The sequence below is a fragment of the Eumetopias jubatus genome, unplaced genomic scaffold (assembly GCF_037043125.1).
Source record: "Eumetopias jubatus isolate StellerSeaLion01/CBP00866 unplaced genomic scaffold, mEumJub1_p1.0 scaffold_6, whole genome shotgun sequence".
Lineage (NCBI taxonomy): Eukaryota > Metazoa > Chordata > Mammalia > Carnivora > Otariidae > Eumetopias > Eumetopias jubatus.
The window spans coordinates 148,813,997-148,838,867 of record NW_028274812.1 but is presented as its reverse complement, the minus strand read 5'-3'; the positions used below and the strand labels follow the sequence as shown (position 1 = coordinate 148,838,867).

The following is a 24,871-nucleotide window of genomic DNA, read 5'->3' as shown; positions in this document are numbered from 1 at the left end:
ATATGAATTTGAGGATCAGCTTTTTCATTCCTGTAAAAAGGCCACTGGAGCTCTGACAGGGATCACACTGAATCTAGAGCTCACTTTGTGGGGACATTACCACCTTACCAATATTAAGTCTTCTGATCCATGGACATGCATGTCTTTCCATTTAATTAGGTCTTCTTTAACTCATTTTAGTGATATTTTGCAGTTTTCACTGTACAAGTTTTCATTTCCATGGGTATTTATTTATTCCTAGGTATTTTATCCTTTTGGGTGCCACCGGAAATAGAATTATTGCCTTAATTTCCTTTTCTGGTTGTTTACTATGTGTTGATTTTATACCCTGACACTTTGATTAACTCATTATTATTATTAGTGTGTGTGTGTGTGTGTGTGTGTGTGTGTGTGTGTGTTCTTCAGCATGTTCTACATATAGAATAGTATCATCTGCAAATAGAGATAACTTTACTTCTTCCTTTCCAATTTGGATGCTTTTTATGTCTTTTTCTTGCCTAACTGCTCTAGCTAGGACATCCAGCACGATGTTGAGAAGTGATAAAAAGTGGGCATCCTTGGTGATGGGTATTAAAGAGGGCACGTTCTGCGTGGAGCACTGGGTGTTATATGCAAACAGTGAATCATGGAACACTACATCAAAAACTAATGATGTAATGTATGGTGATTAACATAATTAAAAAAAAAGTGGGCATCCTTGTCTAATTCCTGCTGTTTGGGGGAAAAGTTTGTAGTCTTTCACCACTGAGTATAATGTTAACTGTAGTTTTTCATACATGTCCTTCATCATGTTATGGATGTTCCCTTCTACTCCAAGTTTGCTAAGTGTTTTTGTCATGAAAGGGTGTTAAATTTTGTCCAATGCTTTTCCGCACCAATGAGATAATCATGTGGGTTTTTTCCTCATCACATTGCTTAATCTTTGTATGTTGACAATGCATCCGTGCATTCCTGGGATAAATCCCATTTGATCATGGTGTATAATCCTTTTAATGTGTTGTTGGAACTAGTCTGTTAGTATCTTGTTCAGGATTCTTACTATATATTTATCAGGGACATTGGTCGTAGTTTTCTTTTTTTGTGGCATCTTTGCCTGCCTTTGGTATTTGGACAATGGCAGCATCACAGGATGTGTCAGGAGGTGTTTGCTCTTCTACTTTTTGAAAGAATCTGAATAGGGGGCACTTGGTTGGCTCAGTCCGTTAAGCGTTCGAGTCTTGATTTCAGCTCAGGTCATGATCTCAGGGTCATGAGATGGAGTCCCACGTCGGGCTCCACAATCAGCATGGAGTCTGCTTGAGATTCTCTCTCTCCCTCTTTCCCTCCCCCCTCTAAAAAAATAAAAAGAGTTTGGATAGGATTTATGTTAATTCTTTTTTAATACCATTTTCTAAATTGTGGTAAAACATACATAGCAAAAAGCTTACCAATTTAACCACTTTTAGGTGCACAGTGCAGCGGCATCAAGCACACTGACACTGTTGTGCAATCATCACCACAGTCCATCTCCAGAATTCTTCCATCCTCCCCAACTGAAACCCTGACCCCATTAAACCCTAACTCCCACCCCTCCCCCAGTCCCTGGCACCCGCCATCCTACATCCTACTCTGTCTCTGTGAACTTCACTCGAGGGCCTCAGATAGGTGAAACCATACAGTTATTTTTCCTTTTGTCACTGGTTTATTTCACTTGGCATAATGACTTCACGATTCATTCATATTGAAGCATGGGCCAGAACTGCCTCTCTTGTTAAGGCTGAATGATAGTCCCTTGTATGTTCATGTCACATTTTGTGTACCAATCACTTGTTGGTGGGCACTTTGGTTGCTTTTACCTCCTGGCCATTGTGAATAATGCTGCTATGAACATATGTGTACAAATATTTATTCAAGTCCCTGTCTTCAATTCTGGCATATGCCCAGAAGTGGAGTTGCTGGATTATACTGCCATTCTAGTTTCAGTTTACTGAGGAGCTACCATACTGTCTTCCACAGCTGCTGCACCTCGTCACATTCTCACTGGCGTGAACGAGCGCCTGTTTCTCCAGCACCCCAGCAAACGGCAGGTGCGGCTTTCTTTCTCTTTTTCTCTCATGCCTGTGCTTACTCATCAGTCATGTTGGCTCTGTCTTTAAAGTGCAGCTCAACCCCCTTCATCCTCACCCTTCTCTAGGCACTGTCACCTCCAGCCACCTCCTGACCACTCTTCAGCCTCTCCTGACCAGAGGCGAGAGCAAGGTTTTAAAGTATCAACCAGATTGTGCCATGCCCCTGCTCAAAGTTTCCCAGAGGTGTCTGCTCACTTGGACCTAGTCCACTTACCGCCCCAACAACCAGTTTCCTGAGGCTCATCTGCCCCAGGCACACCAGCTGGAGTGCTGCTTCTTTGTAACTCATCACCATGGCAGAGGCTAAAGACTAAAGGACAGTTGTCCCGTGGAAACTTAAAACCCTTTCTGAGAAGGAAAGGCAAGGCCCACAGGAGCTCATGACAGAGTGGGTCCTTTTAGAGGTCATCGTCTCTGGGGAAACGAGACCATCAACACAGAATCCGCTTGTAATGTGACATGAATCAGTATCAGGGATCAGTGAGAGATGGAAGGGGGGCCTGGGATGGATTGAGACAGGTGGACACATGGGCACAGTGACTAGGACTTACCAGAAAGGAGCAAAGGAAGATGAAGGAGACGAAGTAGAAGTAGGCAAAGTCGCTCCCACACTCACTGGCATTGGTGTGCTCTTCACAGGCCTGGTTGTTGAGACAAGACAGCATGATCTCATGCCAGGCCTCCCCAGTGGCACCCCTGAGAAGGGCAGAGCCATGAGACCCACAAAGGAAGGCCCAGGCCAGCCTGAGAAGAAACCTCAGAAGAGCTGGCTCAAGTGCATACGCTCCCTGGGCTCCCTCCCACAGAGAACCCACTCATATGTAAGGTCTAGGTAAGAGATGCCTGCTTCTTAAAAAGAATCCTCTGGCATTAGGTTTTCAAATTGATCATTAACTCGGAAAGAACTAGTTACTGACAACAAGGAACTGCACCAAAAGTCAGCACTATGGTGAGCGCCCCTTCATGGACCTCTGGCACCTCGAAGCCAACACAGCCCTTCCTGGCCTCCCTCACCCAGCATGTGCCATCCCAGCCTTCCCTGATTCAAGAAATGGGGGCTCCATCCCGTTTCTTAGGCCAAATATACTGCAGGCATCCCTGCCTCCATTCCTTCTCACCAGCTTCATCAGCTCATCTACCTTCAAAAACCAGCTAGACTCTTACCACTTCTCAGCACCCCGGGCTAAGCAACAACCACCTCCCCTGAGCTGCTGCAATAGCTTCCTCACGGATCTTCCTGCTCTGCCCCACCCAATGGCCAAGTGGGTCCACTACACACAGGTGAGATCAGGTCACTTTTCCTCTCAATGACCCCTCACTTACTGCAAAGCCAACATTCACACAACTGCCCACAGCTCTGTGAAACTCGCAGCCTGCTCTTTCCCCGTGGTCTCTGCTCAGTCCACTCCAGCCACACCAGCGTCTGCTGTTTCCTGAACACACCAAGAACAGCCCCACCAGCCTGAGTGGCCACCCTGGAGGACCTTTTCCATGGACTTTTGTCCCTGGGTGTGTGGCCAGCACGAGGGCCAGATGTGCACTAGACTTGCAGGCAGACCAGAGGCCTGGGCCCCCCCCCGACACTGGGTGTGCCTGCATGGCCAGCTCTCGGCACAAGTGGAGCCGACTTCCCATTAACAATGGCTAGGAGTAGGGCGCTTTTCCTGCAGGGCAGCTGTCCAATGCCAGGCCTGACTGATACTGGTGCTCACACGTGACACAGAGACCAGGGAGGAAAAGAGATCTTTGAGAACAAAGACTTAAAACTGAGGCTGGTTTCATAGGCCTGCCTCAACTCTTGCAGCACGAGGCAGGACGTTAATTAATGACGAGATGAAATGAACGTAATAGCTAAAGTCCAGAGAAATGATGTCATTTGGAGAAAGTGTAGGCCTAAGGATACTTGTCTATCTGATTTAAAAAACAAGAGTCAGACAACTCTCTCCAGGCAGCTTAGCTAAGCAGATCGGTCTGATCTCCCTCCATAAAAAGAAGAACCTCCACGGGCCCTGGAATGCATCGGCCTGGGATTCACCGCGCTGGGCATCTCCCAGCACAGGCCTCACAGCATCCTGGTGCATCTGCATGAACAAACACGCGTGTGGGCACCTCAGGAAGGGTTTTATGTCAGCACCCCTCCTCCACAAGTCCCTGCGAAGAGCTCCTTTCTTCCCTCCTAGGGTCATGTGCTGGGCTTGCCTTAACGAAGGGGACACGGAGGCAGTGAGACACATTCACCCCCTCCCCACAGCCCCCACGCCAGGATGGGCCACAGAGAGTGTGTCACGTCTCGGAACAGAAGCTGACATGCAGCCCTGTCGAGCACACAGGGAGGTGCTTGAGCCAGAAACAAGCTACTCTGCCTGCCTTGGAGCCTGGAGCCTAGGGGATTGCAGTCGTGTGAGCCACGGGGCAGGTGGAGGCACTCACTCTGGCCAGTTGAGTTCCTTGGGTCCCTGAGGAGCGTACTCTGTGTCCCCCTGCCCTGCCCCCGCCCCCGCCCCCGCCCCCGATCCCACAGACCCTGCAGTCAACAAGGTGAGCAGATGCAAAGCCTATGTCCAGCACACCGAAAAAGGCCCTGCTGGACACCTTCTGTCCTCCCAGACCCTTGGCTGCAGCTTCAGCAGAGGCCTTCTGGCCACCCCCAGGGATCTGAGCTGAGGTGGTCAAGGCCAGCCTCACCTGGGGCTCTCAGGTTGACCTCCCTCATGGACTTCCCTTCCATCTGTCCCGAGGCCCAGGAACCCTTAGCGAAGGAAGGAGGAAGAGGGGAGAAGAAGCTGGGAAGGCCCACTGAGGGGAAGCCAGCACGAGCTGGGGGTCGGAGGGGGTGGCCCTCTGGGTCGGCACATGCCCTGTCCCTCCTGAACGGAGGAGCCTCTGAGCCTGCGCTGACTCCCCAAACAACACACCTGAACAACAGCATCAAGGCTTGCAAAAACGTCCTGAAGTTGTTGTGCCGGTTGATGCTGGTGTCATCATCCAGGGCAATATTTCCAAAAACCTGAAATGAGAAAGAAGGCTACAGGCTGGTACTGTTGGGTCCTCAGGAGCTGTGGCCAGGCAGAAGAGGATGTGTGCACGTGAGGACCCACAAGGCACAGGACGCTGCCCTTAGCCACCACCACTGCGGCAGGGGCTGGAGGGGTCAGCACTTCCAGCCAAACACGTCACTGCCCGCCCCCCTGCCCAGTTCCGCATGTCTACACCTGCAAGTCTGCATGCCGAGTAAAAATGCCACCTGGAGCTAAGTTTACATGTGCTGCACTATATATAAGACAGGAAGCATTTGAAATTTCATCTTGTCATCAATGACTCCGAAGCAGTAATTTCATTGGTAATAGCTATGAGGTCAACTTGAAAGTTTCTTTCTAAATTTCTGTGCAAATATCACAATGGGCTTTTTATCCATTTTAATTGATTTATTTTTAGGGTTAGGAATGCAAACAAGTCAGTAACTGTACTTGGCTTAAAATCTGGAATCTGGCTGAAAAATTTATGAACTATCACATATTCACCAAAAACAAAGATCAGTGACCCTTCTGGTCTTATAAATTCCAAAACCAAAGCAGGCACAAATATATATATATTTTTAAATAGCATCAGATCTCAGCAAATTTTAAAGGAAGAGAACCTTTTCAATCCCTGAAGTAGAGTTTAAAAATCACTTCTCAGCTAACCTTTAAGACAATGGCTTCTCCCACTATAATTTAACATTTGGATCCATCTCCCATCCTACTGTTGAAAAGTGGCCAGATGCCAAAGATTTAAAACTGGAACACTGCTTTGTCTTTTAAATGTTTTTCCAAGTAGCTGACAAAGGGTTCTTTGGCAAAATAAAGGCAATCTAACTTATCCAAGCTGAACTTGACAGTACAGTGATCTGGTGTGATCCTGTTGACTTTTTTCTTCTGTAATATATAACTTCCTGTAAAGGATCAGGTCAACTCTCTGGACTAACAGAATGACCAGCTGGTGCTTTGCAGGCCACTCAGCACCAGGCAGATGTGCTCAAAAGCTCCACCACCGAATCAAACATGCCCATCAACACCCTAACAGCCCAACGGGGTTCCACTCAGGAGCACAGCAGAGCATTTTCCTACAGACGGTGGAGCTACGCCTCACTAGTGGACTCTGGGTGACAGGCCCAAACCCGTGGTGCCCAGCCTCCATGTCCTTATCGGTAGAACAGCCTTTCCGAGAATTAAGTTCATAAAGTGCTTCAAACATAGAAATGTTCCCCAAGTGCCAATCTGTCATTGATACCATTTGATGACCATGATCAGTGCCCTTTTGGCCCAGGGCACAGGGCCCCTTCTGCTCCCTGTCCCATCAGGCGCACCCACCTGCATGCCATGATGGTGTAGATGAAGAACAGCATGGTGATGAGCAGACACATGTAGGGCAGGGCCTGTGGAGACATACAGAGGACAGGGCGGCTCCAGGGAGGGCTGCCCAGCTACATTGCTCAGGCCTCGTCTACAGAGTGGACGGTGGCCGGGTCTCTGGGGCCACCCAGACCCCAGTGACCGTAAATCCACCCCCACTGACCATGAAGCCCCTCCACCAAGAGACCACCTCAGTTCCTTCGTCTATAATCAGTCATAGAACCCACCTCAGAGTCAGTGAGCATTACCAAGATGCTCTCTGGATCACTTAAAATGTCTTTGTAAACCACAACAGGATAACGGGTGCCAACAAGGAGCCTCCACGAGGAGGGTCTGCTCTGGTGGCAAGGAGGAGCTGGTGGCCACAGCACTGTGCATCACACAGGGGAGGGTCAGGACACGAGGGCCGTGCCTGGGCTTCACCTTGAAGGACTGGACGAAGGTCCACAGCAGGATGCGGATGGTGTAGCCTTGGCGCAGCAGCTTGATGAGCCGGGCAGCACGGAAGAGGCGGAGAAAGCTGAGGTTGATGAAATTGTTCTGTAGGGAAGAGAGGCTGTTCTCTAACCTGTGGAGACCAGCCTCCTGCAACTTCAGGTACTGCTCCCCACCCACCTCTCCCTGGTGTGCTGTGGTCCCGAAGAAAAGTGCATACAAAGAGAGATAAAACAAAACGTCACTGCTCTACGGTATAAGCAGCAATCGGCCACCAGAAAACCTTCCAAAAGTAAAGCTTGTCATTGCAAATCACTTCTCATGCAGCAAATCAAAGAAACCCCTCCGCTTTAGGCTCCCCTGCACCCAACAGGGAGGGAGAGAGAGAAAAATTCTCAGAAGCAGCTCCTTGCTGCCAGGTGGAGCCAGGAGACGAACTGTGGATGGGCCTCTAACACTGACCGCCTCTTGCAAGACACAGCCAAGCGATCCAAGTGCCGGGCAGGGCTCCTTCTTCACCGAGAGCCTCTGAAGGGCCCTTCGCTTCTCCATACGGCTAGCAAAGCCCCTGCTATCTGGGACCTGGCAGAGGGGCAAACATCTCTTCTGGGGCTGCTCCTGGTGCCTGCAGATAAGTCACCATAGGAAGGGTAAGTGTTGGCGATCCTGCTGCCCACACCACGGAAGCCACTTATGAAATCTGCAAATGGTCTCAACTCCAGAGATCCCAGGGTATCTAGCACTGCTCCCTCATCCAGGAGGTTCAAAATCAAGCAAAAAAGAAGCAATAAACTCTGGACTCCACAGATTACCTGGGAGGGAGGCTACCACCCTGGCCCAGGGGCGCCTTGAGTTATTGGCACATCCCTTTCAGGGAGCACGGCTCTGGACGGTTTCCACGACGTGGGGGTGCTTGTGGCCCTGGGCAGTCTCCCACCCTCTGTCTGCTTGGAGACCAGGTGCCCGCACGCAGCCTGACAGCAGCTTCCTGCCACTTTGGTGTTTTAACATATGCAAGCAGCTCAGGCCTAGGCACATCGTATCGCCAGATTCAGTGGTCAGATGAAGAGAAAAGAACACGACGTGTTGAATGAGAGCAGCAGTAGGAGAGCACGTGCAGGAGGCATGGGGAGCCTGGGGAGAGCTGGCCGCCCTCCCTCCAGGGCTGCCCATCTGCTCTAGGCTGGGCTGAGGCCTTTGGTGGAGAGGCAGGTCTCACTCTTACTTCTAAGGACAGTGGCCCCAACCCAGCCTTTGTCTGCCTCTTCAGTTCCCACCGGGGTGGCTGGAGACTAGACTGTCTCTGCTGGAGGGCTAGATGTCGGAGCCATGGGGTGGGAGGTCTGGTAGTCACAAGGAGGTGCTGACTGTGGTCCAGATCAGCAAGAAGGCAGGAGTGGACCTTGAGGTGTGACCCTGGAGGGCACACAGTTTGCCTAGAGCTCCCTCACCTGCTTGTGCTGGGGAAAGAGAATCTCAGTGGTACAGGATGGCCAAGAGACATCCACCCCTGCCCCGTGGGCCCCAGGTTCTCAAATGAGCCAGTCACCTTGGGAGGATGGGCACAGAGATGGAAGGGAGACTTTGTCTACAGTGCTGGGAAATCCTTTGTACAAGACAATAAAGCAGAGGAACGGGAGGGAGCTTCCAAGGGCCCGGCCTCTAAAGCACCTGCTCACTTGGGTCTGGAGGGGCCGAGACTGTGATAACACAGTTATCATTTGCCCAGCCCAAAGCGCTCTGCTCAGGCCACTGGCACAGACGAGAAGATTTCCTGGAGATATTGGGGAAAATCGAGGCTCTGGGTGAGAAAGAAGGGACGGAAGACAAGGCAGGGGAAGGCACTGTCCATCCACATAGTGCATGAATGCAAAGCTCAGCAAGTCACCTGCTACGTTTTGTTGAGACACGAGTTCTCACCCCTCCTCCCAGATGTCTTTTCTCGGGGCTCCAGTGGGCATTCGGGAGAGGGGTGGGGGTGGCAACAGACAGACAGCCCTAGAGAGCCATGAGGACAGATGGCGACAGCAGCCACAGATACTCCGAGCACAGTGTGGCAGGCAGAGCACTCCGTGGCTGTGCCCAGGGCGGGAGCTGCCAGGCAACGCCATGCGAGCGCATGCAGGAGAGCAGGGGGCAGCAAGCACACGGCAGCCTCCCACGGCTATGCATAGTCGCCTCTGGCCTCGGCCAACCCCTTGGAGATGGACATAGCTTGCCCCATCCTCCCAGAGTCCGTGGTTTCTGTCACACCAGAGAGCACCTACTACTTCCCCCACTAATTCAAAGCCACACCCTTCCTTATTGCCATCTGCCTCTGAATCAGGAAAGGTCTAGAGCACCCCAAAGATGCATCATCGCACCTCTCAATGTGGTAGCTGATTCACCTTGAGGGTACACTGGTCCCTGGTTCCTTTGAGCCCCTTGCTTCCTCATCCACAAGATGGAGACATTAGGACATTGTGCCCAGACGGTGAGGAGTCCGAGATTTAAGGGATTTAAAGGTACGCCGGGCATTGTGAAACATGGCCCCCACAAAGGGGATCAACAGGCCTCAGACCCGGATCAGCATCTCCTGCATCCAAGTACATCACTGTTTCCAGTCAGGGTCAAGCAAAGTGACCTGTGCACATCTGCTGGGGGCCACAGTCTATGCTGCAACAAACTGCTCTCCTAATCAGCTTTGTTCTCATGGGACAATGATGAAGAAAAGCAAAGCTCTGTATACCCCAACATGCGCAGCATGTCAGGTGATGATGTGTGCTCTGGAGGATGAGGAAGGGCACGGGGGGAGGGGGGTGCTCTTCCCAAGTGGACGGGAAAAGGCCACGAGAAGGCCTGAGTGAGTCGAAAATTTCTGTGGCGTCAAATGGCATTTTCTCACAACTCAAGATCTTCTGCTACACTTGTGAAACACTTTATCATTAATGTTCATTTTGTAACAGGAATCTCAAATATTTGCTACTTTATGTGAATTTCCAATGATGCCTGGGTGCAAGAGCCCTGAGCTTCACTGTCTCTGGGGGCAGACCCTCTTCCCACTCCATCAGGCCTTACACCACCCTTTTTTGAATCATGAAGACAAAATCTCCAATCCCCTCCAGCCCTGAGACCCAGAGAGGGTTCCCTATGGAAGGGCATGTCCAGGGAGAATGTTACAGGAGACATCGTCAGAGGCCACCGGGGAGAACCAGCCTTGTATGTTGGTACAGTGGGGAAGGGAGCAGAAGAAAGACGGTGCAAGAGAAACCATGGACTCTGTAGGAACAGGTCCAAACTCATGTCCTACACAAATCTCCCCAATTCTGAGCCCGATCCCGACAAGAAACACTGGGCACTTGGCCACTTCACTCAGGGGACCCTACACCTCCTCTCTAGACCCAAGGCCAGCTCCTGAATCCAGTGGCTCCTGGGAGGGCCTTCAGAAGCCCCTGTTGGACCCCAGGAGCCGAGAAGAAGAGGCCAGAGGGGATGGGTGTACTGCCAGTCTCTGACCACACCCCTCTGGAAGGCAGTGGTGAGGGGCCACAGGAAATGGAAGGAAGAACAGAAGGAGAGCAAGCAAAGCAAGGAGTTTTAAGAACTGTTGAAATTCATGAAACCAACCGTTTCCTATATGTGACGTTTTCATGGATGGATATTTGCATATTATTTACAAATTGGGATGTTTGAGCAGCAGGTGCGCAACATACAGATGGAGACATGGTTTTTGCATTGTCTGTTGGTTGGATGGCGTGAGTCAGCAGGTAGGTTAAGGTAAATCAAGAACAAAAACAGAAAACAAAAGAGAAAATGAGTCATCAACACAAGCAAAAACTCAAACTTTGAATACCTCACTGGAAAATTTGAGGATTTTAGTAAACTTTGCATATTTGGCTTAAAATGCACCAAATCAAAACATATTTTTGAAATCTGTAGGTTATGCAGACAGGGTGGCATTCATTTGCATTCCTGTTTGTAATACAAATCCAAAGATGACTCACAGACACTTATTTTTTTATTTCCAGGCAAAGAAATCAATGTCAGTTTTATGCTTGCTTGGGAATGCTGTCTCTACGTGACCCTCGTTAAGACTATTACTCTATTTTGATTAAGTTGGTGGTGGGAACTGACACTCATCTTTTTGCCTAAGGAAAAAAAAGTACATCACAAAGTAACATCTGAAGTGACTACAAATGAACAAAAATAAAGACACCACTAATCCACATGACGACTTCCTTTCATCTTTTCCCCTCTCAGCAGAACTGGGTGAAGGACTGAGCTCCGAGAGCACCAGCGGCCAGGGCACAGCAGAGCTTCCAAGCCAAGCGGCTCCTCAGCCCTCCCACCGGCCCTGCTAGGCATCGGGGGCCGACGGCAGCGGCCATGGAGGGCTTATTTGAGGCAAGGTCTGATACAACCACAAGCCCCCTTGGCCTTGCGCGTCCAACAGCTGAGGGACAGACACTGGGCTACTCCAGCCACCTGCGCCACAGAAGGTCTCTGCCTTGTGTGCGGGCCTCTCTGGAGGTGGAGGTTTCCCTGCAAGACAGCTGGGCGTTGTGCTCTCTGCATCTCTGGCCACCCCCACCCTTGATGCCTGCTCATCAGTCCGCCCTCTTGGGCGAGGAGGCACACACATGAGGAAACCCCCAGAGCTGTGCCCTTGCAGACAGGAGCGCAATGTCTGGATCCCTTTATCCAGGGAACAAAGATGCCTGTGTCCAAGGACGGGGCCCGTAAGGATCAGCAGCCAGCTTGCTCCTTCCAGAAACCACACTGGTACGAACTATTTCTGGATGAGAAGCACTTGGGCAATGCCACAATGCCAATGGTTGGTGTGACAGAACATCCTTGGTTTTTGTGTGAAAATGGCAGCTCAGAACTTTCCCCGCATTATTTGGATTACTAATTTTTTAAAACCATAAAACATACCACATACACAAAAGAATATGTATAAATATGTGTACGGATGCACATTTTCAAAGAAAAATCATAAAATGTCCATATATTCATCACCCAGCTTAAAGAAAACAGAATGTTACCATTACTTTTGAAGCCTGTCCTGTCTCCCTTTCTCCTCCCCAGATGTAGTAGCTACCCTTAATTCTTGTTAATAATTGTTTTTCTTTACTGTCTTATGACAAACTCTTAAAATGCATTATACTTGACTTTTCTTAGCCTTTTCAATGGGATGCTACCGTATGCAGCCTTCGCGGACTTGGGCAAACTTGTGCTGACGGCAAGCAAACTCTGCTTCTGAAAAGCATCCCTCTTGATGTGGAGACCACCACCCTCCAGTGCGTGTGGCACTTTACTACGTTCATGTCCCCTAACAATCAGTGCATTCCGCTGCTACTGTGAACAAGGTAGCCATGACCCTCTGTGTGAAAGTGTCTCCAGGTCACCTGCCCAGACACCCTCTGGCTTATGTGTCTAAGTCGCTGTAGGCATGCATATGTCCAGCTTTCCAGGGACTGCCACACTCTTCCGAAAAGGTTGTCCAACGAACACCCCCCAGCAGTAGCGTGGAGGTTCTGGCTGTCCCACTTGCTAACCATTGCCATGGCTGGAATTCCTGTTTGACGTTTGACAAACCAGAGGGTGTGAAATGGCATCTCAATGTCATTTCACTTTACATTTAATTACAAATAAGGGTGAGCAGCTTTTCCTATGTTAATTGGTCATTTCTGTTTCTTATTCTTTTAGTAAAATGCCCAATTATGCCTTCAGTTCATTTTTCCATTCGGTTGCTTTTGTTTGTCTTAATGATTCACAGAAGAGCCTTGCACATTCTGCACACTAATCTTTGCTAATGGTTTGGATAACCTCTCTGCCCTCCGGCCACGCCTTTGTCACTAAATGTTGGTGCATCATAGAACTCAGTAGCTCATTCTTTTCTCTCCTTTATTGATCTCATTCAGTCTCATGGATCTGATATCATCTCATATGCTCATGGTTCCCAATCCTATGACACTGGCATGAATCTCTTCTCCAAACTCTAGGCCCATCTGTCCAATGGCCTGTTGGATGATTCCTTCAGGGAGGCCAACAGGCAACTCAAATCTAACATGTACAAACTGCATCCAGTCCACATGTACAAACAGTCCACAACAAACCTGTTCCACCCACAGTCTTTCCCATTTCAATTAATGATAATCCACGTTCCCAAGTGCTCAGACTTTGATGCCATTCTTGCTCAACTTTCACAGAGACATGTGGTCCATCTGCAGCTCTACTGGAAACTACATCCGGAATGATGGTCTCTCACCTTAGACCCTCTGCCGGGCTCCCTGCTGTGGCATTCGGTGGCACTCCCATCCTCACAGGCCCAATACTCAATTGTCAGCATCCACATCACTTTTCCTTGAGAATTTTCCCAGGCCAGGACATGAGAATTAACATTCTCTGGCCCCCTCTCCCCAGCAGGCTTCAACTAGTAGCTAACAGCACTTGCTGAAAAACACCCCAGTCATCCCGCCCCTTGCTGGGATAATGGAGGCTCAGGGCTCCCAGTGAGGACCCACAGTGGTACCCGGCTTCATAGGACCATGTACTGGCTGCCCCCCTCCCTGGCCCACTTCCTTGTTCCCCTAGTATTCCAGGGATCACCTCCCAAATAAATGACTTGCATTGAACTCCTGTCTTGGGGTCTGTTTCTGGGATAACCCAACTAAGCCCTAACTTGCCTAGCTGCTTCTGCCTGTGCCCTGCACTCTATTCTCAGGCAGAGGTTTGGTCTGAAAAGCCAGATTATGTCACTCCTCTTCCTACCTCACTCAAAATAGAGGATGCAGTCTCATGACAGGTGGCCCAGTGCCCCAGGCCTTGCACCTTTGCTGCATCTGTCTTCCTTAGCTCACTCCTACCCCCAACATATCATGGGATGATCACTAAAGCCAGGAGGAAAAACTCAAGCCTGTTACATGAAGCCGTTGGCTCAATACATTGGTGTCACTAGAACCCCACACAGAGACGAGCTGGAAGACAGTGGTGAGGCAGAGTTCTAGGTGGTGAATCTAGCAGCCATGGCACGGATGGAGAAAGAAGTTGCCTGTGGTATGGATTACAGGACCTTACGCAAGAGCTAAAGCTTGGCCAGGGCTCCAGAGGGAACAAAGGTTGGGGAAAGGCATCCAGATGGGCCTAGGGAATGGATGCGACATGCAGGTCCTTGTATTACACATCAGTGTCCACCACAGAGCATCCACAGCTGTAGGGGCACTAAAAACCAGGCCTTGAGATGGTTTACCCAACAGATGACAGCCAGCCTCTATTCTCACCAGCCCCAGTGTTCACATAGTAGATCCATGAATGGAGTGACCATGATGGCTGAGATGAAGGCCGTGCCTGAGCCCATGGCTGGGCTGATCCAGCCATGACCACTACTAAACACCCAGCCCACTATGAGAAGTCAACGAGGCCTCTACAATGCACCATGCTTTAGGCTGTCAGCCAGCCACTTGGTGGTAATTTGCTTCCATGAGAATCCTTTCACCTGGAAATGGCAGTGATGTGTCTCTACTGGGATCACTCATACTCTGGGTGTGGGTTTGTCTTTGCCCATGGAATACCCTGGCCCACACCAGTACCAGGGATTTACCTATATTGGATTCCACATAACATCGACTCTAAACTGAGCAAGCAGAAGCAGGTACAAAAGGAACAGGTGACTCGGGATCCACAGGCATATAATATTCAACATCATTCAGGAGGTGGAAACCTCATAAAACACTGAAAAAGCCTCTTAAAGACACAGATTAAATGCTGGCTTGGTGATGTACCTCACAGGGTTGGGATATTGTCCTTCAAGATGAACTGACAAACAAGAGATGGTACTGGGTGTCCAACTGTCACACAGATCCAGAAAGCAAGTGGTGGAAGTAGGGGTGGCCCCTCTCACTATCCTCTAGCAACCCAGGTCAGACTTTGTTCTCATCATCTCCATAAGTTTAGGTTTGGCAAATCTAGAGGTCCTGGCTCAAGGGGTAGGGAAGGCTTCCACTGTGGATCACCAAAGTCATGGTGGGCCCCTGTCACTTGTGCTCCTCATGCCGTAAGATCAGCAGGCAGAGCAGAGTTTCTAGGCTGGCCAGGGTACTGGATGCTGGGAATGGAGAAGGGCAGAGCTACCATTACATAGGGTAGGAAGAAGTCTATCTGGAAATCAGGGGGTTCACTAGGGCCTTTCTAGTGCTCTATGACCAGTCTTAATTACGACTGGACTACTATGGCAGCCAGAACCACACAAGGGTGTGACAAGCAGGGACTTGGGCTTCATAGGGTGACAGTGTGGGCTGCCTCATCCCGTCCAGCAACTAGAGCGGCAGAAGGCTGGCCACCAGTAAGGGGACCCCAAAAGGGGTTAGGAAGAATAAGTTAATGAACATCAACTTAACCCAGACTAGCTCTAGCTGGTTACCAACCCTCTTCTCCCACACATTGTGACCAGCATCATCCTGAAGAAGGAGGGAAGTGAACCCAGTGTGAGACGTGGGCAGAGCTGAGTGGGGCCAGGGTAACAGCAGACACTCGTGCACTCCAGTGCGGTCCTGTTACCAAGGAGTCTGATATTCCTTCCTCCCCAGTGGTGCCAGAGCCTGCTTTGCCTGCACTTGGGGTGCACTCAGAAGGGCTGGAGGTATCTGACAACTGCAGCCCCCAGGTGCAGCCCTTAGTGGTGGACTAATCCGTACAGAGGCATGAGCTCTGCAGCTCTGAGGGGTGACCACCCTGTCTCCAAGCCCCCGTTGGGGATGACCCAGATGCACCCTGGCACTTGGCTCCAGATCCATTTCTGATCCCCCTTCTCTTAGCCGTCCATTTCCCCAAACTTCCCTCTCATGGTCTTGCCCGGGAGTGCTTCCTAAGAAATGACTTGTACAAGAACCCCACCTTAAGTGTCTGCTCCTAGAGAAGTCATTTAGGACTGAGATGAGATTTTTTGCCATTTAATTTTGACATAGTGCATTGTACTCAAAGAACACTGCTTTATGATTCAGATTCCTTGAAATTTGTTGAGACAATTTCATATTTTAGCACTTGGTCAGTTTTTACATATAATCTGTGTATGTTTGATATGAATGAGTATCTCATTTTATTTACACACACACACACACGTAAAACAAACCTAATATTCTAAAATATTCTAAATTCTTGTTGGTTTTAGTTCATGTACTTTGGAGCCAAGTTGTTAGATTTGTCAGACACACACAGATTTAAAAGATTCTTGTCTTCCTGGTCAGTTGTTACAATGAAGCTCCCAGGTGACTCTCAGACCACAAGCCTAGAAGACCTTTTGGAAACCACTTTCTTCTCCAAGAGAAAGCATTTCCCAAGACAATACCCAATCCCCAACTCCACCTCTGGAGAGGAGCCTCCTTCTTTCCAGGGGCTCCTGGGGAACTCTGGCAAGAGAGAAGGGGCTAACACTCAGGACCTGGAGGCGCACTGAGGAGCACTGCCTAGAAGGAAACCATTCTGGGGCCCTGCAGGAAGGACAGGAAACACTACTTACCGCAATCTCTGTTACTAAAATATCAGTAATACTTCCCAACACAGTGACAAAGTCAAAGACATTCCAGGCATCTCTGAAATAGTTCTGGAGAGAAAAAAGAGCAGTTACTGCTAGAGGCTGGTAAGCGTTCTGCCAGGCAAGGAGTTGCAGGAAGTACCCCTGATCAAGAAAGGAGCAAAGGGACAGATGGGCCACCCAGGGGGACACCACAGCTGGGTAAGCAAACACCTGTGGGTCTGGGCAGGTGCAGAACTGAGAGCTCTGTGTCCAAAGAGGAGGAGCCTCGCCCCGCCTGTCTCCAGGAACTGGGCTGGGGCAGAGCTCAGGCAGCTCAGGCTATTGGAGCAGCCCCTTCCTCAGGAGCCCCCGCAATGTCACATTTGCTCTGGGGGCTTGGGGAATTCCCAGCTCTAAGCTACAAGTCCCTGAAGATCCCCCCCTACAGAGAGGGAGCCAGAATGCAGACCACCAAAAGGCCAAGAGGGAGCCAAGGCACCTACCAGCACCCCAAAAGCGATGATCTTCAGCACGCATTCCATGGAGAACATAGATGTGGACACAATGTTCAGGCATTTCAACATTAGCTCATATTCATATGGTGCGTCACAGAACTGCACGGGGAATAAGTGCCATTGGCTGCAGGTTCGGCTGCCCCAAGACACCCCAGCCTTGACCTCCTGCCAGAGCAGAGAGAACTGCACGCCTGCCCAGGGTAGGGATACCCGTCCCTGCTCTCCCCGTTTCCTCCCAGGACACTCTCACCATCTCAGCCCACAGAGAACCCAGGGCACTGGGCTTCTGTAGGCATCCCATGCTGACCAGGACGTGATCAGCTGCAACGATGGCTCTCTCTCTCTCTCACACCCCAGCTGGCACCCACTGTCCCCCGTGCTGGGCCAACGTACCTTCATCATTAGCACCACTGTGTTGAGGGCGATCATGGCCATGATGAAGTACTTGAAGGGAGGCGAGACCACAAATGTCCATGTCTTGTACTGGAATGACTGCTTGTCCTGGGGCATGTACCGTGTCAGGGGCTTGGTGCTGATGGCGAAGTCGATGCAAGCCCTCTGCCCAGGGACAAAGGAGCACTGAGAACATGGTGGGGTTGGGGGGAACCCCACACTGCAGCACCCACTGCACCCCACACCTGTCTATTCCATCCTCGCAGGCAGCCCTGACCAGCCACACTCGGTCCCTCCCTGCCCCTGTGCTGGCCACCAGCTATGCGGTGATGAGCGAGTCCCATGTGGAAGGGAAGTCCAGTGGTTCTGCCCATCAGGGGAGCCCAGCAGAGCATCCAATGCACACGTGCACATGGGGCAGAAGAGAGAGGCACCCACCTTGTTCTTCTCCAGGCTGCATTCAGACATCACCTTGTCCCCCTGCTCCTGGAAGGTGATGATGATCAAGGCCACAAAGTTGTTGATGAAGAAGAAGGGGAAGACCATGAAGTAGACCACAAAGAAGATGGACAGCTCCATGCGGTACCCAGGGCTTGGGCCCTGCTCCTCACAGGTGGCGTCCACAGAGTGTTTCAGGACCCTGCACCAAGGGCAAACACCAACTGTCAGGGGGACCCCTGAGGAAAGAGCCATGGGAAAGTCAAGACCTGTATCACAGGTGAGGCTTGCATATCTGAGCCCAGAGATGGCAAGAGGAAGGGGATGCTCAACACTGCGGGCCCCAGGACCGCAGTCTCCTGAGGTAGACTACCCTCCCTATAGGGCTTGTTCTCAGGGCTGTTGGAGGGCCATCAAGGGGAGGTCTCCAGGGACGGGAGGTCCTAACCCCAGGACAGGTGGAGGCCCAGGAGTTCTGCCCTGCCCTGCTTACTCCTGGCTCACACCTGCTCAGGCCCAGCTCACCAGTTCATACCCAGCTTCACCTGCCTTTAAAAGTCCTGGGCTTCTGGCACAGCATTGACCCTACCTTCTGAGCGGTGGTCCTCCTAGGCCCAAAGGAAGTCCCCAGTCATCTAATGTGGCACTGAATACATACATCCCTCTGTCTACCCTTAACTGAGACCAGAAGGGTAGCACAGGGAGACACCAAATAGACCCATCCTCCCTCTGGCCTTCAGCCACTCAAAAACGATTTTCAGGAGATCACTATGCTGTGTACTTTGTCTTAATCTCATCCACTTTCCAGGTTGCCCGCTCCTAGAAGGCAGAGCCATGTCTTACCTGGTGGGTGCAAGAGCGTATGGTGTATTTGCTGGAAGACTAGAACACAAACAATGCAGAGTTTGAGACTCCCTGCCCAAGCTGCCCCTCTGCTCTAGCATGATCTGCTACAAAGAGCCAGTGAGCACTCACATGGGCCACCCTTCTCCTGTGGACACTGTGAAGAGTGTCAGCAGAACCCAGAGCACCCGTACCCTAACCCGTACCCTAACCCTAACCCATACCCTAACCCTAACCCGTACCCTAACCCTAACCCATACCCTAACCTGTACCCTAACCCTAACGTATACCCTAACCCTAACCCATACCCTAACCCGTACCCTAACCCTAACCCGAACCCTAACCCTAACCCATACCCTAACCCTAACCCATACCCTTACCCCTAACCCCTAACCCTAACCCTACACCCTAACCCTAGGCCCTAACCCTAGGCCTTAACCCTAACCTTAACCCTAGGCCCTACACCCTAACCCCTATGCCCTAACCGCTACGCTCTAACCCCTAGGCCCTAACCCCTACACCCTAACCCCCATGCTCTAACCCCTAGGCCTTAACCCCTAGGCCCTAACCCCAACCCTAGGTTGGCTCCTGAGTGCTTTGTTCCCTAGGGCTCGCTCCAGAGCAATACCAGAGGACTCACCTTCCACCCAGAAAGAAAGCCCACTGTTTGGAACTCCAGAAAGGATTCACAGCAGGAGAATGAGGAATGCCCATTCCAGAGAACCCACACTTTCAGCGGTTCCCTGGCCAAAAAGAAGAGCAAGACACTCACGCTGACCCACGCCCTTGACCCCCACCGCCAGGAACCTCGACGCAGCGCTGGCACATCAGGCCTCCCGTGTCCCTATGTCCTAACACTCAGCCTAGGTTGGCTTCTGAGGGGTCAGTCCCCAGAACCTGGCTACAAAGCCCCAAAGATTCGGGACACCCGAGCAGTATCGAGGGACTCAGGCTGCCACCCAGAAAGTAAAGGCACCATTTGCACTCCTGAAAGCAATCAGAGCAGGAGGACTCTGAATGCCCATCCCAAGGAATGCACAAATTTTGCGCCCTCTAGCGGCAAACCCTGAGCCTGACATTCAACCTCACCCAGGCCCTCAAGACAAATCCCGGGGAAGCAGGCCACAGTGCTGGTACGTCGGGCCTGCCGTGCCCCTAGGCCCTAACCCTATCCCTCGCTGGCTTCTGAGGGCTCTGGCCCCAGAGGCCTGGCTCTAAAGCCACGGGGATAGGGGTCACCTTAGCAATACCAGAGGATTCACCCTGTATCCCAGAAGGAAACTGCACCATTGGGAACCTGCGGCAAAGGTTTCCGAGTAGAACTCTGCATGCCCATCCCAGCGAAATGCCACTTTCAACGGCCCCCTGCCCGCAAACCCCGACCTGACTCTCACCCTCACCCACGCCCCAACTCATATCCCCTGCCCCCCAAAGCTTGCCCCAGAGTGGGCAGATCAGGGCTGAAATGACCCTAGGCCATAACCCTATCCCTAGGTTAGCTTCTGAGCGTCTGTCCCAAGAAGCCTGGCTCCAAAGCCCCCGGGATGGCAATAGCTAAGCGACACCAGAGGGCTCAGCTTGCCAAAAAGAATTCAAAAACACTACTTGGAATTCCGGAGAGCATTCAGAACTCGAGAACTCTGAATGCCCATCCCAGCCACCGCACAAATTTGGTGCCCTCTGGCGGCCAACCTGAGCCTGACACTCAACCTGACCCACGGCCTCAACTCAGACCCAGGGAAGCGCCTGTCATGCCCCTAAGCCGTAAGCCTAACCCTAGGTTGGCTTCTGAGCGCTCTGTCCCCAGAGCCTGGCTCCAAAGCCCCAGGGATCTGGGACACCTGACCAGTGCCAGAGGACTCAGCCTGCCACTAAAAAGGAAAACGTGCCATTGGGAACTCCAGTAAGCATTCCGAGCAGGAGAACTGTGCCCATCCATCCCAACGAACCCCAAGTTCAATATGCCCAGGCTGCAATTCCTGAGCCTGACATTCCGCCCTGACCCATGGCTTCAACTCTGACCCCAGGAATCTCATCACAGAGCCGGCACATCAGGCCTCTCATGCCCCTAAGCCTAACCCTAGGTTGGCTTCTAAGCACTCTGTCCCTAGAGCCTGGCTCCAAAGCCCCAGGGCTTTGGGACACCTGACCAGGACCAGAAGATTCTGCCTGCCACTAAAAAGGAAAACGTGCCATTGGGAACTCCGGTAAGCATTCAGAGCAGGAGAACCGTGCCGGTCCATCCCAACGAACCCCAAGTTCAATGTGCCCAGTCTGCAATCCCTGAGCCTGATGCTCCCCCAACCCACAGCCTCAACCCAGACCTCGGGAAGCTCATCACAGCGCCGGCACATCAGGCGTGTCATGGCCCTAAGCCCAAAGACTAACCCTAGGTTGGCTTCTGAGTGATCTGTCCCCAGAGACTGGCTCCAAAGCCCCAAGGATTCAGGACACCCGAGCAGTATCAAGGGACTCAGGTTGCCACCCAGACGGAAACCCCGCCACTGGGACTCTGGAAAGCACTCAGAGCAGAACTCTGAATGCCCATCCCAGCGAAACTACACTTTCTGCACCCCCTCGCGGCAAACCCTGAGCCTGACACTCAACCTGACCCCCACCCTCAAGACATAGAGCCCATCCCAAGCTCGCCACAGTTCCCGCAGACCAGGAGTGCCGTGCACCTGGGCCTTAACCCTAACCCTCACTTGGCTTCGGAGAGCACTCTCCCTAGGTCCCTGGCTCCATGCCCCGGGGATTTGGGCCACCTGAGCAATACCAGAGGACTCAGCCTGACACCACAAAGCAAAATGCGCCATTTGGCACTTCTGAAAGCACCGGGAGCAGGAGAACTCTGCATGCCGTGCCCCTAGGCCCTAACCCCAAGCCTAGATTGGCTCCTGAATGCTTTGTTCCCAGAGATCTTGCTCCAGAGCCCCAAAGGCAAGGGACACCTGAGCAATACCAGAGGACTAAGCTTGCCACCCAGTGAGAAACCCCACCATCTGGAACTCCGGAAAGGATTCACAGCAGGAGAACGCTGCATGCCCACCCAGCGCACCCACCCTTTCAGCGGTCCCCCGGCCGAAAAGAAGAGCAAGACACTCACGCTGACCCATGCCTTCAACCCTCACCCCGGGAACCTCGACGCAGTGCTGGGAGGTCAGGTCTCCCGTGCCCCTATGTCCTAACCGTCACCCTCGGTTGGCTTCTGAGGGGTCAGTCCCCAGAGCCTGGCTCCAAAGCCCCACAGATTCGGGATACCAGTGCAATATCGAGCGACTCAGGCTGCCACCCAAAAGGAAAACGCAGCATTTGGAACTCCGGAAAGCATTCAGAGCAGGAGAACTCTGAATGCCCATCCTAAGGAATGCACAAATTTTGCATCCTATGGCGGCAAACCCCGAGCCTGACACTCAACCTGACCCACGCCCTCAAGACAAACCCCCGATGCTGCCATGTCCGGCCTGCCATGCCCCTAGGCCCTAACCCTATCCCCTGCGGGCCTCTGAGGGCTCTGGCCCCAGAGGCCTGGCTCTAAAGCCACAGGGATTCGGGGCACCTGAGCAATACCAGCGGATTCAGCCTGTCTCCCAGAAAGGAACCGCACCATTGGGAACTCAGGGCAAAGCTTTCCGAGTAGGAGAACTCTGCGTGCCCATCCCAGCGAAATGCCACTTTCAAAGGCCCTTGCCCGCAAACCCTGAGCTTTACACTCACCCTAATCCCATGCCCCCAACTCAGATCGCCCGCCCCCCGAAGCTTGCCCCAGCGTGGGCAGATCAGGGATGAAATGACCCTAGGCCGTAAGTCTATCCCTAGGTTGGCTTCTAAGTTTCTGTCCCCAGAAGCCTGGCTCCAAAGCCCCCGGAATGGCAATACCTGAGCGACACCAGAGGACTCAGCTTGCCGAAAAGAATTCAAACACACTACTTGCAACTCCGGAGAGCTTTCAGAACACGAGAACTCGGAATGCCCATCCCAGCCAACGTACAAATTTGGCGCCCTCTGGCGGCCAACCCTGAGCCTGACACTCACCCTGACCCACACCCTCTAGACAAACCCCACTGAGCAGGCTACAGAGCTTGCATGTCAGGTCTGCCGTGCCCCCAGGTCCTAACCGTCAGCCTACGGAGGCATCTGAGGGATCTGTCCACGAAGGCTGGCTCCAGCAAGACCAGAAGACTCAGCCTCTCACCCAGAAGGAAAACACGCCATGTGGAACTCAGGACAGCTTTCAGAGAAGGAGTACACTGCATGCCCATCCCAGGGATGCCCCAGGTTCATCGGCCCCTTGGCCGCAATCCATGAGCCTGACACTCATCCTGATGAACGCCCTTAAGTCAAAACACCCGTACCTTGCCACAGCGTCGGCACTTCGGGCCTGTCATGCCCCCATGTCCTAACCATGATCCTATGGAGACTTCTGAGGGGTCTGTCCCCAGAGGCCTGGCTCAGTTCCCAGGGATTTAGGACACCTGACCCGTACAAGTGGACTCAGCCTGCCACTAAAACGGAAAACGTGCCATTGGGAACTCCAGAAACCATTCAGCGCAGAACTGTGCTGGTCCATCCCAACGAACCCCAAGTGCAATGTGCCCAGGCCACAATCCCTGAGCCTGACGCTTCCCGACACATGGCCTCAGATCAGTCCCCAGGAAGCTCATCACAGCCCCGGCAGATCAGGCCTGTTATGGCCCTAAGCCCAAAGACTAACCCTAGGTTGGCTTCTGAGTGGTCTGTCCCCAGAACCTGGGTCCAAAGCCCCAAGGATTCAGGACACCTGAGCCATTTCAATGGAGTCACACTGCCACCCAGAAGGAAAATCCACCATTTGGAACTATGGAAAGGATTCAGAGCAGGAGACCTCAGCATGCTCATCCCAGTCATAACCCACATCTATTGGCCCCCTGGCAGCAGACCCTGACCCTGCCACTCACCCTGAACAATGCCATCAACACAGACCTCTGGGAAGCTCTCCCCAGTGTGGACACGTACAGTTCGCCCTGACCCTAGGCCTTATAAACACAGGTTGGTTTCTTAGGGTTGTGTCTCCAGAGGCCTGGCTCCTAAGCACTATAGATGGGGACATCTGAGCAATACAAGAGGACACAGCCAGCCACCCTGAAGGAAACCATGCCAATTGGAACCCCAGAAAGCATTCACAGCAGGAGATGTTTGCACGCCAATTCCAGCGAACCTCAACATTCAGAGCACACCTGGCCAACAACCCTGAGCTTGACACTCACCCTGATTCACGCCTTCAACTCAGACCCCAGCTTGCCACAGTGCTGGCACATCGACAGCCATGCCCCTATGGCCTAACCCTAATCCTAGGTAGGCTTCTGAGGTTTCTTTCCCCAGAGACCTGGCTCCAAAGCCTCAGGGATTCGGGACACCAGTGCAATACGAGAGGACTCAACCTGCCACCCAGATGGAAAACACACTATTTGGAACTCAAGAAAGCATTCAGAGTAGGAAAACTCTGCACGCCCATCCCAGCATACCCCTACTTTCAGTGGCTGCAAACCCTGACCTTAATCTCACTGTGACCCATGTGGTCAACTCATGCCCCTGGGAAGCATTCCATGGCGCAAGCTGATTGGGCCTGCCACACCCACAGGCCCTAACCCTTACTCAGGGTTTGCTTCTGTGGGCTCTGTCTCCAGAGGCCTGGCAATAAAGCCCCAGAGATTGATGACACATGGGAAATACCAAAGAACTCAGCCTGCCACCCAGAAGGAAACTGTGCCATTTGGAAACCTGGAAAGCATTCAGAGCAGGAGAACCCTACTTGCCCATCCCAGCAAAACCCCACATTCAGGGGTCCCCTGGTGGCATACCCTGAGCCTGACACTCACTCTGACCCATCCCCCAACTCAGAGCCCTGGGAAGCATGACACAGTGTTGGCAGATGTGGCTGAAATAACCCTAGGCCATTATCCTAACCCTAGGTTGGCTTCTAAGGGATCTGTCCCCAGAGGCCTGGCTCCAAAGTCCCAGGAAATGGGACACCTGAGAAGTACCAGAAGACTCAGCCTACACCCAGAAGGAAACCTCACCGTTTGGACTCCAGAAAGCATTCAGGGCAAGAGAAACCTGCATGTCCACCCCATCAGTCTCCCACATTCAGTGGTCGGGCCTAAAATCCTGGGCCTGGCACTCACCCTGACCCATGCCCACAACTCAGCTCCCCGGGAAGCTCACCACTGTGTTGGTAGATCGGGCCTGCCATGCACATAAGCCCTAACCTTAACC

General features: G+C 52.0%; 1 protein-coding gene across 1 annotated transcript in view; it reads right to left on the bottom strand.

Moving 5' to 3' along the window:
• LOC148164225 (voltage-dependent N-type calcium channel subunit alpha-1B-like) overlaps positions 1 to 24,871 on the bottom strand; it is a 73,868-nt gene that overhangs the window by 25,034 nt on the left and 23,963 nt on the right. The window contains 9 exon segments of the mRNA XM_088023785.1: positions 2,660 to 2,804; positions 5,024 to 5,115; positions 6,454 to 6,522; positions 6,923 to 7,039; positions 16,431 to 16,514; positions 16,931 to 17,041; positions 17,336 to 17,500; positions 17,774 to 17,975; positions 18,749 to 18,811. Coding sequence (XP_087879911.1) covers positions 2,660 to 2,804; positions 5,024 to 5,115; positions 6,454 to 6,522; positions 6,923 to 7,039; positions 16,431 to 16,514; positions 16,931 to 17,041; positions 17,336 to 17,500; positions 17,774 to 17,975; positions 18,749 to 18,811 — 1,048 coding nt within the window.